Genomic DNA, 19,850 nt, shown 5'->3' on the forward strand with positions numbered 1-19,850 from the left:
TAAGAAGCAAATATATAAACCAATACTTCTATACAAAATGTTTGATGAGCTTCCAACAGTAAATTCTGGCTGACTGCTAGAATGACCTGTTTTAAGATTCATCAAAACTGAAAAGGAATATGAATAAAGTACAGCAACACACACAAAAAATGCTAGTGAATGCAGAAGGTCAGGCAGCATCTATAGGAAGAGGTACAGTCCACGTTTCGGGCCGAGACCCTTCGTCAGGACTAACAATGCTGTCAGCAGCCTGAAGTCCATAGGTACTTTCATACCAATTATTACATTTCAAGTTCTATAAAATTTGCAACATTTAAAATGTTGCGTCCTCTATCTTGTTAACTTCTAAAATTTGAAAATGTTAAAGACCTAGAACTGACCACTTTAAGTCATGTCTTGGTCAAGAATACATCCATCCATCGCATGGCATTGCTACCTATAATAGAGTAAATTTTATTTACCTCCTCACTGCCATTTTCCGTATTTCAGTAAATTCTTCTGTATCATTTACAGTCCAGTAAATCAAATTTCCTCTTTGCCTTCAAAACAAATAACATCCTTAATTCTCCATGAATTAATTCCTCTTGCTTATGTGTTGTGTGGGGTCATGAGAATGACACGATTTGGTCAGAGATTGAATGGGAAAAGAGGGTGCTGCTGGTGAACAGAAGCTTGAAGGACATTAAATTAGAGATGTGCAATGAAAGCAGATGCTCAGGTGAGTGAGTGTTGGGTAATTGTCACCGAAGTGTTCTTTGGAAGACAAAGGGTGTGTGTCACTATCAGGTCAAATATGAAATAGAATGTCAGCAAATAACTTCAGAGGACTTGAGTTGAATCCCCAGTATGGTTCCTAAGTCACACACGTACACATCTTGCAGGCACTGTGAAAGCTGTTTTTACAGGATTGGCCAGCAAACAGCATGAGTCATTGAATACAAATAGAAATTCTGGTCTATGCAGTATTATTATAGCATGCACTTACCAATAATATCACGAGAAGTCAGAATGGGTTTCACTATGTCGCTCAGCTACGAAGTTCATCATTGCCATAGCCCAAACATGGACTAGAGAGCTGAATTTCAGTGATAAGGTGAAATTTTCTGGCCTTATCATTGAGCATCATTTGACTTTGTGTGAGATCATGAAGCCCTGGTCAACCTGAATATCAAGGAAGCATTGTGATTTGGTTTGACTCAAATACCATTCCAATGAAGAAGCTTGTGGTTGCTGGAATTCAATCATCCTTGTCTCAGAACATCACTCTGAAAGTAGCTTAGGACTGTGTCATAGGCCAAGTGATCTCTGCTTTTCATCAGTGACCTTTCTTCTATCATAAGAAGGTGTATAAGATGATGAGAGGCATTGATCGTGTGGATAGTCAGAAGCTTTTTCCCAGGGCTGAAATGGCTAGCATGAGAGAGCACAGTTTTAAGGTGCTTGTAAGTAGGTGCGGAGGAGATATCAGGAGTAAGTTTTTTACGCAGAGAGTGGTGAGTGCGTGGAATGGACTACCGGCGATGGTGGTGGAGGAGGATATGATAGGGTCTTTTAAGAGACTGCTGGACAGGTATATGGAGCTCAGAAAAATAGAGGGCCATGGGTAACCCTAGGTAATTTTTCAGGTAAGGACATGTTTGGCACAGCTTTGTAGGCCAAAGGGCCTGTATTGTGCTGTAGTTTTCTATGTGTCTATAATGTCTGAAGTGGAAGTTTTCACTGATAAGTGTGTTGGAATTTCATTCCTTGGCAAATGAAGCAGTTCATGACTGCATTCAGCAAAATCTAGCCAGTGCTCAGGAGCTAACATTTCCATCACAATATTTGCAGGCAGTGACCATCTTTTTAGCGTGTTGGTCCACCTACTCCTAATACCACCCACAGTGGCATTAATTTTTTGAGGAAATAACAGGCATTGTAGACAGAGCAAAATTTGTGGATATTGTTTACTTTGATTTTTATGAGGTCTTTGATAAGGTACTGCAAATGAGGAATTAAACAAGCTAAGAGCCCATGGTATTATAGGAAAGGACAGAAGTTTGGCTCACTGGCAGAAAGCAAATAGTAGGAATAAAGGGGGGCATTTTCTAGTTGGCTGCCTCTGACTAGTGGTTACAGGGGTTAATGTTGGGTCCACTACTTTTCATGTTACATATTAAGGATCTGGATGATGGCATTGATGGCTTTGTGGCCAAGTTTGTGGATGATACAAAGGCAGATGGATGAGCAAGTAGAGTTGTGGAAGCAGGGTATCTACAGAAGGATTTTGACAGATAAAGAGAATGGGCAGAGATGATAGGTGGAATACAGTGTAGGGAAGTGTATGGTCATGCGCTTTGGTAGAAGGAATAAAGGCATAGACTATTTTCTAAATGGGGAGTGAGTTTAGAAATCAGAAGTGGAAAGGAATTTGTGCAAGATTCCCTTAAATATTAACATGCAGGTTGAGTCTGTAGTAGGGAAGGTAAATGCAATGTTGGCATTTATTTTGAGATGACCAGAATATCAAAGCAGGGATGTAATGCTGAAGCTTTATAAGGCGTAGTCAGACCACAGTTGGAGTATTGTGAGCCAGCATTGGAGAGGGTCCAGAGGCGATTCACGAGAATTTTCAGAAGGCTTTTGAGGAGGTTCCACACATGAGGCTGCTTAGCAAGATAAAAGCCCATGGAATTACAGGGAAGTTACTAGCATGGATAGAGCATTGGCTGATTGGCAGAAAACAGAGAGTGGGAATAAAGGGATCCTATTCTGGCTGGCTCCCGGTTACCAGTGGAGTTCAATGATGATGTATGTCAATGATTTGGACTACGGTACTAATGGATTTGTGGCTAAATTTGCCAATGATACAAAGATAGGTGGAGGAGCGGGTAGTGTTGATGAAACAGTGAGTCTGCAGAGAGACTTAGATAGTTTAGGGGAATGGGCAAAGAAGTGGGAAATTAAATACAATGTTGGAAAGTGAATGGTCATGCACTTTGGTGGAAGAAATAAACGGGCAGGCTATTGTTTAGATGGGGAGAGAATTCAAAATGCAGAGATGCAAAGGGACTTGGGAGTCCTTGTGCATGATACCCTGAAGGTTGACCTCCAGGTTTAGTCAGTTGTGAAGAAGGCAAATGCAATGTTGGCATTCATTTCTAGAGGTATAAAATATAAGAGTAGGGATGTGGTGTTGAAGCTCTATAAGGCATTCGTGAGACCACACTTGGAGTATTGTGTACAGTTTTGGGCTCTTTATCTTAGAAAGGATACACTGACATTGGAGATGGTTCAGAGAAGATTCACGAGAATGATTCCAGGAATGAAAGGGTTTCCGTATGAGGAACGTCCGACAGATCTCGAGCTGTATTCCCTAGAGTTCAGGAGAATGAGGTGGGATCTCATAGAAAGATTGCAAATGTTAAAAAGCCTGAACCGATTAGATATGGTGAAGTTATTTCCCATTAAAAACGGAGTCTAGCACAAGAGGGCACAACTTCAGGATTGAAGGACGTCCATTTAGAACTGAGATCCGTAGAAATTACTTTAGTCAGAGGGTGGTAAATCTGTGGAATCTGTTGCCATGAGCAGCTGTGGAGGCCAAGTCATTGGGTGTATTTAAGGCAGAGATAGATAGGTTCTTGATTAGCCAGGGCATCAAAGGGTATGGAGTGAAGGCAGGGGAGTGGGGATGACTGGAAAATTTGAATCAGCCCGTGATTGAATGGCGGAGCAGACTCAATGGGCCAAATGGCCTACTTCTGCTCCTATATCTTATGGTCTTATGGTGAATGATCCTGGGCATGTTAGGGTTAACATTTGTGGAGTGTTTGATGGCTTTTGGCCTGTACTGACTGGAGTTGAGAAGAATGAAACTTACGAACTGTTGAAAGACCTGGATAGAGTGGACGTTGAAAGGTTGTTTCCAATTGTGGTAAAGTCAAGGGGCAGAGGGCAGAGCCTCAGTATACAAGGATATACCTTTAGAACGGAGGTGGTGTGGAATTTCTTCAACCAGAGAGTGGTAAGTCTGTGGAATTCATTGTCATAGATGGCTGCGACAGTGAATCTCTCTCTCTTTTTCCCGCACTCCCGCGCACACGTTTTTTTCTGTTGATCAGTGTCAAAAAAGCCAAATTAAATCCACTGTGATTTGATGTTGTAAAGAATAAAACATGAAGACTTCCAAGAGGGGTGAAAACTTTTTTTTATAGGTGCCATAATATCATAGGCACCATAATCTCATTAGCACTCAAATATCATTGAAATATTAAGTATACAACAGACAAGATGAGGACCACCATCAATTGTAAACTCAACTGGACAAGCTGCTGATATTGTGGTTACAAAATCAGGTCAGAGGGTGTGCATTCTCCAAAATGTATCTGTTTACCTGATTGAGTGCTGCTCCAACAATTATTGCATTGCACTAACCAGATTGATACATGCTGCCTGATTGTTACCCTTCCACACCCTATATGTTAATTCCCTCTAACAATGCAGTCCAGCAAAAAAAAAATGCACTGCAGTTCCCCTGTTTGACTATTTAGACAGCTTCTCCCAAACCTGCAACTCTACCACCAAATAGGACAGCAGGAACCTCAGCACCTGCAAGTTTCTTGTCAGTTCCTGTACAATCTTGACTTGGGAATATCTTGACATTTCTTTATTGTTGCAAGGTGTTAACATTGAACGTAGAACATTACAGCACAGCACAGTCCCTTTGACCCATGATATGCTGACCTTTTAACCTACTTTAAGATCAATCTAACTCTTCCTTCCTACATAGCTGTCCATTTTGTCTATCATCCATTTGCCTATCTAAGAGTTTCTTAAATATCCCTAACGTATCTGCCTCTAACGTTACACCCAGCAGGATGTTCCGTGCACACCCATTCTCTATGTTAAAAAAAACTTACCTTTGACACACCCCGATTCTTTCCTCCAGTCACCTTTAAACTATGCCCCTCTTATTAGCAGGAAGTCATGGAAGTTCCTACCTAAAAGCATTTGTTAGGTTCAAGAAGGTGGCTCAAAATCACCACCGCTAAGGTAGTTTAAGGAATCAGCTATAGTGTTGGGGAGCTAGGAGTCAAGCCATTTATCACAGAATACCAACGTCTGGCTGTTTTGCAACCATAGTATTGTGTTTCTTGTTTAATTAATTTTAGGTAAATTTCATGGAGGTCATGAGGTTTAAGCACTTAAGAGATGAGAATAGAGAAAGACAGATCAGAAAGAGGATCTTTGGCTCATAGAGTCAATGCTGACCTTCAAAGAATCATATATGATAAGGAAATTGGGAGCACCTGAGGAAACCCTTGTGGTAGGTGCAAATTTTGTACAGCATCTGAGGTCAGGATTCAACCCCATTTGCAGGAGCTTTGAGGTAGTAGAAGTCCTCGAGAAATGTCACTGTGCAAACTAATAGATCATTCATATGCTCCAGATCATTTTGCAAGCTATTTGAGTCAGTTGTGACAACTTCTGTTTGAACATTCTAGTTTATGTAGGACTGATAGGGATAATACTTTATACTGCAATTAAACCGTATCGTTTCAATGTAACATTTTTAGTTGATTTATTTTAATTCACAAGCAACATGGTGTTATCTATTTGTTTTCACTACATTCTCTTGAGGTCTGGTTTAGATCACCCATTGTCAAATTGGAAGAGAAAGATGTTTTTCCCAGAGAGAATCTGAAGAATATTGTATTTCTGTTTTTTGGAATATTTTGTCATAGATACTGGAATTGGAAAATTGCTTCATGAAATTGGCAGCATGTATATCATAAATAAGAAGTTAATTTTCTAATATTTTCAAGATTTTATATATTATTGTTAAATAGCTTGTCTTCCATGATGAATGCTTCTTAACTTTCAGAATCTATTAGGTGAAGTGAAGTTAAATTTCTCAAAAGAGAGATTATTTGAAAGATATTTCTAATGTGTATTGCTACTGTTAATTTTGTCTGGCTAAACATATTTCGGAAGGTGTGGTTCTTTAAAAAGTATAATTTTAATTTTAATTGAAATTGGTTAAGGTTCAGTGATTTTAATCTTATGGTTTTGTGGAATATTATTGGAATTCCAGAGCATGATATGGATGTCTGATGATGGAATAGGAAAATCTGATCCAAATGCAAATTCATTACTGAAACATTGATTTCTATTTTTGTTCCTATGTTCAGTATGATACCTCCTAAATTTTGCTGTTCACTGCAACTAGTTATTTGGGTAAATGTTGGAAATCATCTAATCCAGATCAACATTTGGTCTTTTATTTTAATGTTGGCTGCAATGAATTCTGAGCACTATTCTTTCACTTCTTTGGCAGAATATTTAATATATAGCTGTACAAAATATGTTTTGCTTGTATTAACAATGTTGAAATCATGTATAGATATTTGAACAGAAGGCAGAAAGTGAGCGTTGGAGTGAGGCAGATACAGTACAGGCCCTTTGACCCACAAAGTTGTGCCGAACATGTCCTTTCCTGAGAAATTACCTAGGGTTACTCATGGTCCTCTATTCTTGTGAGCTCCATGTACCTGTACAGGAGTCTCTTAAAAGACCCAATTATTTCCATCTCCATCATCGTCGCCGGCAGCCCATTCAACGCACTCACCACTCTGCGTAAAGAAAAAACTTACCCCTGACATCTCCTCCATACCTACTTCCAAGCACCTTAAAACTGTGCCCTTTCATGTTCACCATTTCAGCCCTGAGGAAAAGCCTCTGACTAACCACATGATCAATGCCTCTCATCATCTTGTACACCTCTATCAGGGTCATCTCTCATCCTCACTCACTACAAGGAGAAACGGCAAAGTTCACTCAACCTATTCTCATAAGGCATACTCCCCAATCCAGGCAACATCCTTGTAAACCTCCTCTGCACCCTTTCTATAGTTTCTACATCCTTCCTGTAGTGAGATGACCAGAACTGAGCACAGTACTCCAAGTGGGGTCTGACCAGGGTCCTGTATAGCTGCAACATTACCTCTTGGCTCCTAAACTCAGTCCCGTGATTGATGATGGCCAATGCACCGTATACTTTCTTAACCACAGAGTCAACCTGCGCAGCAGCTTTTGAGTGTCCTATGGACTCAGACCCCAAGATCCCTCTGATCCTCCACACTGCCAAGAGTCTTACCAGTAATACTATATTCTGCCATCATAGTTCACCTACCAAAATGAACCACCTCACACTTATCTGGGTTGAACTCTATGTGCCACTTCTCAGCCCAGTTTTGCATCCTATCAATGTCTCACTGTAACCTCTGACAGCCCTCCACACTATTCACAACACCTCCAACCTTTGTGTCATCAGCAAATTTACTAACCCATCCCTCTACTTCCTCATCCAGGTCATTTATAAAAATCGCAAAGAGAAGGGGTCCCAGAACAGATCTCTGAGGCACACCACTGGTGACTGGCCTCCATGCAGAATATGACCTGTCTACAACCACTCTTTGCCTTCTGTGGGCAAGCCAGTTCTGGATCCACAAAGCAATGTCCCCTTGGATCCCATGCCTCCTTACCTTCTCAATAAGCCTTGCATGGGGTACCTTATCACATGCCTTGCTGAAATCCATATACACTACATCGAGTGCTCTACCTTCACCAATGTGTTCAGTCACATCTTCAAAAAATTCAATCAGGCTCGTAAGGCATGACCTGCCTTTCACAAAGCCATGCTGACTATTCCTAATCATGTTATGCCTCTCCAAATGTTCATAAATCCTGCCTCTTGGGATCTTCTCCATCAACTTACCTACCACTGAAGTAAGATTCACTGGTCTATAATTTCCTGGGTTATCTCTACTCCCTTTCTTGAATAATGAAACAACATCCTCAGCCCTCCAATTCTCCGGAACCTCTTCTGTCCCCATTGATGATGCAAGGATCATCGCCAGAGGCTCAGCAATCTCCTCCCTCGCCTCACACATCTTGTCTTGTTCTGGTGACTTATCCAACTTGATGCTTTTCAAAAGCTCCAGCACATCCTCTTTCTTAATATCTACATGCTCAATCTTTTCAGTCTGCTGTAAGTCATCCCTACAAATGCCAAGATCCTTTTCACAGTGGATACTGAAGCAAAGTACTCATTAAGTTCCTCTGCTGTCTCCTCCGGTTTCATACATACTTTTCCACTGTCACACTTAATTGGTCCTATTCTCTTGAGTCTTATCCTCTTGCTCTTCACATACTTGTAGAATGCCTTGGGGTTTTCCTTAATCCTGTCCACCAAAGCCTTCTCATGGCCCCTTCTGGTTTTCCTAATGTCTTTCTTAAGCTCTTTCCTGCTAGCCTTATAATCATCTAGATCTCTATCATTACCTAGTTTTTTTGAACCTTTCGTAAGCTGTTCTTTTCTTCTTGACTAGATTTACAACAGCCCTTGTACACCACGGTTTCTGTAACCTATTTTCCCTGTCTCATTGGAATATACCTATGCAGAACTACACGGAAATACCTCCTGAGCATCTGTTCCCAATTTATGCTTCTAAGTTCTTGCCTGATAGCCTCATATTTCCCCTTATTCCAATTAAACGCTTTCCTAACTTGTCAGTTCCTATTCCTCTCTAATGCTATGGTAAACGAGATAGAATTGTGATCACTATCTCCAAAATGCTCTCCCACTCAGAGATCTGACTCCTGACCAAGTTCATTTCCCAATACCAGATCAAGTACAACCTCTCCTCTTGTAGGCTTATCTACATAATGTGTCAAGAAACCTTCTTGAACATACCTAACAAACTCCGCCCCATCTCAACCCCTTGCTCTAGGGATATGCCAATCTATATTTGGAAAATTAAAATCTCCCACCACAACAAGCCTGTTATTACACCTTTCCAGAATCTGTCTTCCCATCTGCTCATCGATGTCCCTGTTACTATTGGGTCGTCTATAAAAAAACACACGGTAGAGTTACTGAACCTTTCCTGTTCCTAACTTCCACCCACAGAGATTCAGTAGACAATCCATCCATGTCTTCCTCCTTTTCTGCAGCCATGACACTATCACTGATCAACAGTGTCACGCCCCCACCTCTTTTGCCTCCCTCCCTGTCGTTTGTGAGACATCTAAAGCCTGGCTCTTGGAAGTAACCATTTCTGCCCCTGAGCTATCCAAGTTTCTGAAATGGCCACAACATCATAGCTCCAAGTACTGATCCACACTCTAAGCTTATCCGCTTTGTTCATAATACTCCATATATTAAAATAGACACATCTCAAACCATCGGTCTGAGCACGAACCTTCTCGATCACCTGCCTATCCTCCCTTTCATACTGTCTCCAAGCTTTCTCTATTTGTAACCCAACTACCGCTTCCTTCATCCTTCATCTCTTCAGTTTGGTTCCCACCGCCCAGCAATCCTAGTTTAAACTCTCCCCAGTAGCCTTCACAAACCTCCCCGCCAGGATATTGGCCTCCCTGGGATTCAAGTGCAACCCGTCCTTTTTGTACAGGTCACTCCTGCCCCAAAAGAGGTCCCAATGATCCAGAAATCTGAATCCCTGCCCTCTGCTCCAGTCCCTCAGCCACGCATTTTATCCTCCACCTCACTCTATTACAATACTCACTGTCATGTGGCATAGGCAGTAATCCCGAGGTGACTACCTTTGTGGTCCTGTTTCTCAACTTCCTTCCTAACTCCCTGTAGTCTGCTTGCAGGACCTCCTCCCTTTTCTTGCCTATGCTGTTGGTACCAATATGTACCACGACCTCTGGCAGTTGTCCTTTCCACTTCAGGATATCGTGGACGCGATCAGAAACATCTCGGACCCTGGCACTTGGGAGGCAAACTACCATCCGTGCTTCTTTCCTGTGACCACTGAATCGCCTGTCTGACCCCATAACTATAGAGTCCCCTGTCACTGCTGCCATCCTCTTCCTTTCCCTACCCTTCTGAGCCACAGGGCCAGACTCTGTGCCAGATGCCTTGTATCTAGAGGCAGGGGTAAAACTGGAATACTGAACAGATATTTGATATTGCTATTTACTCAGGAAGAGGATGGTGTCACAAGGAGTGTAGAAAAGGAGATAGAAGATATGATGATTGGGATGAAAACAGAAAGCTGTGCTGGAAACACTGGCTATGCTTAAAGAAAGAAAGTCTCTTTGTTTAGGTGGGAGGTATTCCGGAAAGGTGAGGGAGTCGGTGGTGGTGATAAGAATTCTATTAGTTTTTAAATAGTTAGGGAGAGAGATAGGACTTGACCATAGGTTGAAGTCCCAAACTGGTGGTTTAGAGGAGATAATGCAGAACTCAGTTGGGTGAGATGCTTTGCAGGTAATGGGAGGATTGGAAAGTTGGAAGCTTTTTAAAGTGGGATAGGCAAAGTTCAGAGCCACAATGTTCAGTTTGAATGACAGTCGAGGATTAACGAACCTTGCCAATGGTGTAATAAGGGCATGTGGCAGTTATAGGTTTAGAAGGTTATTGCTAAACACAGGCAAGTGGTTAGCTCACTTAGTCATCGTAGTTGGCATGGACAAATTGTTCCAAGGGGGACTGTTTTCCATGCTGAATGAAGCTATGACACTAAATAGGTTAGAATAAAATGTTTTGTCACAAACATTAAGACATGAAATATTCTAAAAGGAATTATTGTGGAAGTCATATTGCAATTTTTTTTTGAAGTAATAGTCAGTGGTTTTGGAAAATGATAAGTTAGGGCCATACAGTATTTTCTGTGATATAAAATTCTAAGATCCTCCAATATTACTAAATGTTGAGAAATTGGGACACTAAAATACAAATTCATCTTTGGTAAGTCTCCAGTCTCTATATTTCTCACCTTGTTTAGGAATAAAAGACAATAATAGTTAACTGGATGAAATGTCTGTAAATCAATTCTTATCCATAAAAGTGCTTGCAGAAATGCCATTGACAGAAATTTGGAAGTGGTTACACTGTTTGAAGAAAACTAATTATCCAGGAAAACCAGATGGTGGTTGCAAATATTGTGGTTTATATTTTACTAACTCTATGACCATTCTCTAAGCAAAGTATCCTTAAAATGAGCAGTCTTCTTTTATGTCAGGATCACTAGTTTTATCTGTGCCTATTATTGTCTGTGTTTATTGAATCCATTACGGTGTGCTGTCTAGTGACGAGGGGTAGTAGTTGGAAAGGAAAGATTTTGGTTTTTGCTGCTTAGTCAGCACTTAATAAATAATATACCTAATTCAGTTACCTGTTTTAAAACAAAATGTTCAGTTGACAATTTCCTTAACTGAAAATGGTGAGTGATCTACTGACACTATCTTTTGAGGTCTGGAGTTTAATCTGATATCTGGCAATTCACCTTGTCTAGTTTGTTTAATGTTGATATGAGAAATCGTCTACATTTAAATTTGCAGGTCAACTTTAAAATTTGCTAACAGTATAATCTTTTAGTCTTGCATCACATTTAAATTTGTGATGTAAAACTAATTATACTGTTAGTAAATTTCTGGCTTTAAATCAAAAGTGCCATTTATAAAACCATCTTTTAAGGATAATAAACATTTTGCAATATTACAGGTGCTTTTGCTGTAGGATAAATATGACAAAATGCAACATTTTATTACCATGAACAATCAGGTATCAGCATTCGTTCAATACCTCATCTAGCACATTCTATCCTCGAGGCATACAGTCGTAGTTTGAATGTGAACATGGAAAATAAGTTGACAGATCAGTAATGCTTTGAGGAAATGCTACATTGTTGGAGGTGCCATCAGTAGAAGAAGCACAACATTGGTTAAGTTTTAGAGGCACTAAATCTTATTTACCTTCTCTGGTGAAAAGAAATATTTAAGTAAGAGCAGGAGTGTTTCCTTGATTGTTTTGAACAATATTAATTTATTCTGTTTGTTGGATCTTGTTAAGCTCAACTTGGCTGCTGGATTGAGCTTTATTCCAGCTGCAAATGTAATTCAAAAAGGCTTCTTTTACATTAAGAATCGTTTAGGCCTAAGATTCTACATGCATATAATTGCAAGTCTTCATTTAATTTTTCTCGAACAGGAGGTCTTTCTATTTGATGTTGGTTTGATAATTTTTCTAATAAAGCCATGGGAACTTTTAAGTGCTAGAAGTTAGCCGTTCTTGATCTTTTCTTTAATAATTTGTAATTGTTTGGGTATTCAATTGAATTTTGCTTTTTGCTTTTAATAGATTTTTAAGGAGTGAAATGTCTGAATGTGTCATTTTGAATCACTCTGGAAATTTAATCAGTTAACTTTTGGGTGGGAGTTATTCTTACATACTTGACATAATTTCCACTTTGGGCATATACAGTATGGTGTGCACTTCAGGAGAAAGTCAATTTTGTTGTCTCAGGAACACTTTTCACTGAGCATTTCTAGGACAAAATAGTCTTCCCAGTACAGTGGGAGCTCTTAACGGGAAAATCAGTTAATTAAAATTCAGCAGACAACCTCCACTTCTTCACCTCCTTGATGTCCATATTGCTCCCCACCTCTATCATTGCTTGATTTCTTGATTTCCCTCAATCTATCCACAAGTGCTTTTATTTCCAATCCCCCACCATCTATCAATTTATGTACCATTAGTTTTCAGGCTTTATATGACCTGTGGCTACAGACCATTGTTAACACAACCTCTGTTTCAAATGCCAGGGCACACCTTTTCAAAGTTTAAAATGTGCAGTGTTTGGTCATTGATGTTCACCCAAGACCTTACAAGACTTTAGGGACTTAAGTGTTTAAAGTTGGCTTGGGTATTGTAATTGTACAGCATGGAAACAGGCCCTTGTGCCTATCAAATTCACACCAACTATCAAGCAACTATTGAGTCTTTCCTAGTTTTTTTTTACTCTTGCATTCACATTAATTCCACATGTCTTATACGAGAGATATTTATAATAGCTAATTAGCCTACCCTCCAGCATATCTTTACAATATGGGAGGACATTGGTGCACATGGTAGGAAACCTATGAGGGCATGAGGCAAGCATGCAAATTTCACTCTGACAATATCCAAGTCAGGATCAAACCTTGGTTTCCAAATATTGCACTAATTTTTTTTAGTTCATTAGTATATAAAGCAAAGATGATTTGAATTCAGAACGTTTTGCTTGACTTACCTGTTGGTTTTCTCTTTTTCAGTTCTTTAGGTGTTGGTTCACAGGCAAATGGACCTTCCAGTTCAAACTTGTTGACAATTCCTAAATCTCGATCTGCATCCTTATCTTTAACATCACACCACCTTGGGCCCAGACGAGCAGGTGACAAATTTTGTTTCCTTTTAAAATCATTGTTGGTTGCTCTTTATAAAACTAAAATTGCGATCAGGAAAGAAGTTGCCACTTAAAAAAATCTAGAATCTAGAAGCAGCTTAAGATGAGAACTTACGGAATGGTCTTTGTATGCAAAGCTTGCACCTTTTTGGATGTAGGCATGAAATCAAGGGATGTGTAAATATCAAAAGAGAGCCCTGCTATGTTTTTTCATTGTATGAATGAATATCAAGAGTAAAGTGAAAAAACAAAAAAAAGATTTCATTTAGCTTAAAAAAATCGTGTTTTCAAGTCATTTGACACCTATCTCTCTCCTTTATAACTAGTTTCCTTTTGCATAAATGATTTACCAGTTATCTGGTCTTTATTTTTTTAAGCTGTCTTAGTCAACAGGATGGATCATTAATACTTTTCCAGTAGGGCTGCCAAGTACAAACTTGTTGAAAGAAGCATAAAAGCATACCTCTGTTGCTACTGGTATGATTGAAAGACTTTCTCATTTAACTTATCACTCCCTGATTCAGACATATCCAGGCATGGTAATCAATATTCCCTCTAATTTGTGATGATCAGTGTGCGCAAAAATCTTGTGCTGTGCAATTTTTCGCCTAGTGACGACATCAAGTGTGCACTGAATTTAATATATCGAGGTATTCATTTTAACAGCTAGCAAAACACTGTCAATAAGAACTTTGATCTCTGGGTTTGATCATTTTCGCGCTCATTCATCTGCGCTCTCACAAAACATACATCACAGGCTTGTCATGGGTTATGAAGGATTTTCGCAACAGAGCTCTTGCACACTGTGATTTGCTTGCTAAATTACACTTTAAAAAGTCAAGTTTACAAATATTACTCCACTTCCCACTTGCAAGTTCTCCAGCAACCTTATCATCGTGACAGTACATGCATGTCACACCAGTTTCTGTATTTATTGTATGTCATGAGCTTTCGGTATAACAATTTCTATTGTTTCATTAAGCCATTCTGCTTTAAATGAGCTCGCAGTTCTTTTGCTCTTCGTGCCCTTTTCTTCTTTGGAATTCAATATAGTAAATCAATAATTTCTTCAATAAAAACAGTATAAATAAGCCAGTTCTAAAATCTGCAGACAATTCATTGCAAACTCCACGGTGTCTACACCATCCGCATCAGAAACCAGACAATGAAATGTGATTGTGTACAATTGTGAAATATATTTAACATGCCAACGAGGTAGAGGGTGACATGCAGTTTAAATTTCTTTGTGTGCTGGTAGCAAACGATGCATGTGCACACATCTTAGAACAGTGTTTCTCAACTGGGGTTCTGCAAGAGGTCATTGAGGGTTTGGTGAGAGATTGTGATTTTAAAAAAATAAATCTCATTTTCTGAACATTGCGCAATGTACGCTGCTAGTGCTCCCAGTGGTGGGCTGTGACCAAGCAGTCCCATTAGCAATTTCAGCCCAGTATGGCAGTGCGTAGTTGGACCATGTTTATTTGGTTGAGTCCATTCTCAGTTTTTGATGTGAGATAGAGGAAGCCGTTGATGATTGGTTAGTGCTGTATTGCATGAAGGGGAGGACGGTAGGCTGATAATTGGTGAGCACTGTATTACACAGAGGGGAGGATGGTAGGCTGATGGTGTGCGCTGTTGAACACTGTTTTACATAGGGGGAGGACAGTAGGCTGATGAGGAGCATGAAGTGTGTTTTCTGAGCATGAATGGACTCTTCCAACTTGGGTTGTGATGTCAACCACTTCTTCCTGAATTACCTTCCCCAGCTTCCCCTAATGTGCTGCCGATTGACTTATGGGAGCGAATGAACTCTACTGGTGTAGTAGAAAACTGGAGGGAAATTTTCACTCTAAAGAAGGAAATTTTACACGCCGCAATTCAACTGCTGGCTTGCCACATTTTACATATTTTCATATTTTTTGCAGTTTTCTCATTTAGTTATTTATTATGCCGTTCTTATGATGCAACAGTGGATACAAAGAAAAGTCAGCCTTTACAATGAAAGCTACTTATCAAAGGGTTTTACATGGACTGGTGATCTAAGTTGTCCTATTCCATTGTGCTAGTCTGTGGTAAACAACTTACAAATGTCGCAATGGTTCCAGCAAAATTATTCAACTACAAATCAGAGCTATATGACTGATTATTTTAAATGGTATTGGAATCTTAAAACAAGTAGAGTAAAGCTTTTGTTAATAAAGTTACAGTCAGTAACAGGGTTCAGGAAGCAAGTTATTGAGTAGCAGAACTTATTACCCAGAAAAGGCAAAGTCACACAGTTGGTGAGAACCTGATAATGCCAGCATGTTAAATTATACAGGGTAAAATGCTAGGACAAGATGCAATGCAAGAATTTGAAAAGGTTTCACTCTCAGATAGTATGATAAGTTGATGTATTGATGTCACATGGTGTAGAAGAGGTTTTGTGTAATAAACTGAAAAACAACAACTTCTCTGTCCAGATTGACGAGTCAGCAGATAACATCAATAAATATCATGTAGCATTTGAATGATTTGTAAATGATGGCAAAATTCGAGAAAACTTTTTTCTGTTGCTGTGTATGTACATCTACTGATGCTTCTGGACACATCTTCTGGATACATTTCAGTTCCTGGAATCATCGGGTGTTTTGGGTCTTTCAACATCATACAACCTCCTTCAGGTGATCCAGCTGGGGCTGATCAGACCCCGGCTTGTGTTCAGATGACTAGCTACTTATGACTCCATGGCTCCCCTCTTTTGAGACACAGCCATCTTGAGGCCCTTTCTGCTGCACTGGTGGTACTGCAGATGGCTCTCCTCTTCCTCTCTCCCTCGATGCCCAATTTGCTGAAGGCTGTAGCTAAGGAATGGGCTGTGAATCCTTGACAGTCAACCTCCACTGGGAGACACCTCACTCTCCATCCAGCCTGCTGACAGTTGCTGACCAGTCCTGCATACTTGGAGAGCTTCCTTTCAAAGGCCTCTTCCAAGCAATCTTCCCATGGGATTGTCAGCTCCAGCAACACCACTTGCTTAGTAGAATCAGACACAAGGACAATGTCTGGTCGCAGTCTGGTGGCTGCAATATGGTTGGGGAACTTTCAGCTGCCGTTTGAGGTCCACCAACAGCTGCCAGTCCCTTGCAGAGGTCAGGATGCCTGCAGATGTTCTTTTGGCGGGTATTGGCTGCTCCCCAGCTCTGACAATGTTGTAGCATTTAAATGATTTGTAAATAATGGTGAAATTCAAGAAAAATTTTTCTGTTGCAAAGAGCTGCCCGAAAAAAAACAAAGGCCAAGATATATTTAATGTTTGGTCTTCATATCTGGAAATAAAAGGTCTGTCTTGGAGGAACCGTGTTTGCACCTGTACTGAAGGTGGTTCCAAGAAATTTTTCATTTTTCTTGTTAAAAAAAATTGTCACAACACACTGCGGAACTTGTGTGAACTTGCATCATATTTTCAACATCTGTGAACGGCATGATTCAGGTCTTAACCAGAGAATTGAGGCTGCCTTCAGCATTAAAGTGTCAACCCTATCAGGACTGCTACCTGGAAGTTGGAATTGTATATCTCACAGTTAAATTCAGTTTTCACAATTGCCTGGCTCATGTGCTTTGATTTAGCAGGGACTTGGGCAGGTCAGAATCAGTGTTATTTTGAATCAGAATCAGTTTTATTATCACTGACAAATGTCGTGATTTTTTTTGTTTTGTGGCAGCAATAAAGTGAAGAGCATATAAAATACTGTAAGTTACAATAAAAATAAAAGTGCAAAAGATGGCAAGTTTCTGTGTGAGGCTGCTTGGGGAATTATCAAGTGTTACTACTACAGTTGAAATCTGCAGCCATAGACGGACTTAAATTTGGCCACATGGAGAGCATTTAAAGGCATTAGGTATGCATACCCATATCTCCTTAACATAAATATTTTTGGAATTTGTGATCCCACTGCCTTGGCCCCTCCCCTTCTGTGCTCCATCTTTGTGTTCACCTTCTGATACAGCAGCACCAAGCCTTTTGTATTCTCCGTTGTTTGTTTTAGTAGCCTCTGTCTCTCTCCTTCCCACCCCAGCAGTTTGCTTATCTCCATGCAGTTATGGTTGTCTAATTCCTTGAACCTTCACATGCAACCAATATTCCCAACACCACCAGTCAGCTTCATGTGTAACTGTTACCTGCGCATCCAAAACCATTATGATGAATTTTCCAAGCTCACAAATGTATCTTTTTTGTTTTTTTCCTTGTTTAGCAATAGATATATCTCAACAGGCACTGTAATCTTTTTAAAGTTAATAACACTTAATAAAAAGTTTTTCCTATTTATGTGGTTATAAACACAATAACCCTAAAAATTAATAGTGTTCGAACAAGGATGCTTCAAGGTGAAATGGTATTGGAATGTACTGTGCCATATTTGTAAATCAGATTTTCTATAATGAACTCTCAGTTTATCAGCAAATATTTTCCATAAGTTTTTGATGTGCAGAATTTAGCAATGTAAGATGGGCCTGATGTTTTGGGTATAAAGTTATAGGGAGCTACAGCAGAGAAACAGGCCTTTCAGCCTATCTAGTCTGTGCCGAACTATTATTCTGCCTCATCCCATCGACCTGCACCTGGATCATAGCCCTCCATACCACTCCCCCATGCATTCCACACTTTTACCAGTGAAGTTCCCTTTCAGGATCCCCTGAGATATTTCACCCTTTACCCTTAACCCATGACTCTAGCTCTAGTCTCGCCGAACTTGAATGGAAATAAACCTGCTTGCATTTACTGAATCTATACCCCTCATAGTTTTGTATACCTTCAGCATATTTTCCCCTCATTTTCCAATGCTCCAGCCTATTCATTCTTTCCCTGTAACTCGGGTCCTCAAGTTCCAGCAGCATCCTTGTAAATTTTCTCTGTACTCTTTCAACCTTATTGGTATCCCTCCTGTAGGTAGATAAATAGAAGTGCACACAATACTCCAGATTTGCCTCACCACCATCTTATACAACTTCAACATGACATTCCAAATCCTGTACTCAGTGTTTTGATTCATGAATGCCAATGTGCCAAAAGCTCTCTTTACAACCTCATGTACCTGTGATACCTCTTTCAAGGAATTATGGATCAGTAAAATACAGCAATCAGAAACTATCTAAAGCACATGCTTACAAAAACTTGTGTTATTAAGAGTGTAAGGTAACTGCTAAATACAAACAATGTAAAGGAGTTTCTTTCTTTTGAATGCCAGTAAACATTTTATTAGAAATTGAGTTTTAGAATTTGGTACAAAATTAAGTTCATAGTACATTAAGTTCATGGGTGGATTCAGATTGGCTTGCTTGCAGAAAGCAGTGGGTCGTGGTGGAGGGAGTACATTCGGATTGGTGGGTTGTGACTAGTGGTGTCCCACAAGGATCGGTTCTGGGACCTCTACTTTTTGTGATTTTTATTAACGACCTGGATGTGGGGGTAGAAGGGTGGGTTGGCAAGTTTGCAGATGACACAAAGGTTGTGGATAGTGTAGAGGATTGCCGAAGATTGCAGAGAGACATTGATAGGATGTAGGAGTGGGCTGAGAAGTGGCAGATGGACCCGGAGAAGTTGTGAGGTGGTATACTTTGGAAGGACGAACTCCAAGGCAGAGTACAAAGTAAATGGCAGAATACTTGGAAGTGTGGAGGAGCAGAGGGATCTGGGGGTACATGTCCACAGATCCCTGAAAGTTGCCTCACAGGTAGATAGGGTAATTAAGAAAGCTTATGGGGTGTTAGCTTTCATAAATTGAGGGATAGAGTTGTGAGGTAATCATGCAGCTCTATAAAACTCTGGTTAGTTCACACTTGGAGTACTGTGTCCAGTTCTGGACACCTCACTATAGGAAGGATGTGGAAGCATTGGAAAGGGTACAGAGGAGATTTACCAGAATGCTGCCTGGTTTAGAGAGTATGCATTATGATCAGAGATTAAGGGAGCTGGGGCTTTACTCTTTGGAGAGAAGGAGGATGAGAGGAGACATGATAGAGGTATACAAGATATTAAGAGGAATGGATAGAGTGGATAGCCAGCACCTCTTCCCCAGGGCACCACTGCTCAATGCAAGAGGGCATGGCTTTAAGGTAAGGGGTGGGAAGTTCAAGGGGGATATTAGAGGAAGGTTTTTTACTCAGAGAATGGTTGGTGCATGGAATGCACTGCCTGAGTCAGTGGTGGAGGCAGATACACTAGTGAAATTTAAGAGACTACTAGACAGGTATATGGAGGAATTTAAGATGGGGGTTATATGGGAGGCAGGGTTTAAGGGTCGGCACTACATTGTGGGCCGAAGGGCCTATACTGTGCTGTACTATTCTATGTTCTATAATAGTAGTGAGAAGAGGGCATAGCCTGGATGGTGGGGGTCTTGTGGCAGTGCTCCATGTATAACAGAATCAACAAACTCATTTGTAAGGCCAGTGATGTTGTGGGGATGGAACTGGACTCTCTCACGATGGTGTCTGAAAAGAGGATGCTGTCCAAGTTGCATGCCATCTTGGACAATGTCTCCCATCCACTACATGATGTACTGGTTGGGCACAGGAATACATTCAGCCAGAGACTCATTCCACCGAGATGCAACACAGAGCGTCATAGGA

The 19,850-nt window shown here is 40.3% G+C and overlaps 1 protein-coding gene across 2 annotated transcripts in view; it reads left to right on the top strand.

Annotated features, from left to right (window-relative positions):
* The window catches only part of pde3b (phosphodiesterase 3B), a 209,267-nt gene that overhangs the window by 160,527 nt on the left and 28,890 nt on the right, over positions 1–19,850 (top strand). For both annotated transcript variants that reach the window (XM_063061900.1, XM_063061901.1), the window contains exon 5: positions 13,108–13,226. In XM_063061900.1, the coding sequence (XP_062917970.1) occupies positions 13,108–13,226 (119 nt within the window). The remainder of the gene's footprint in view (positions 1–13,107; positions 13,227–19,850) is intronic.

The sequence above is a fragment of the Mobula hypostoma genome, chromosome 11 (assembly GCF_963921235.1).
Source record: "Mobula hypostoma chromosome 11, sMobHyp1.1, whole genome shotgun sequence".
In the NCBI taxonomy this organism is placed as follows: Eukaryota; Metazoa; Chordata; class Chondrichthyes; order Myliobatiformes; family Myliobatidae; genus Mobula; species Mobula hypostoma.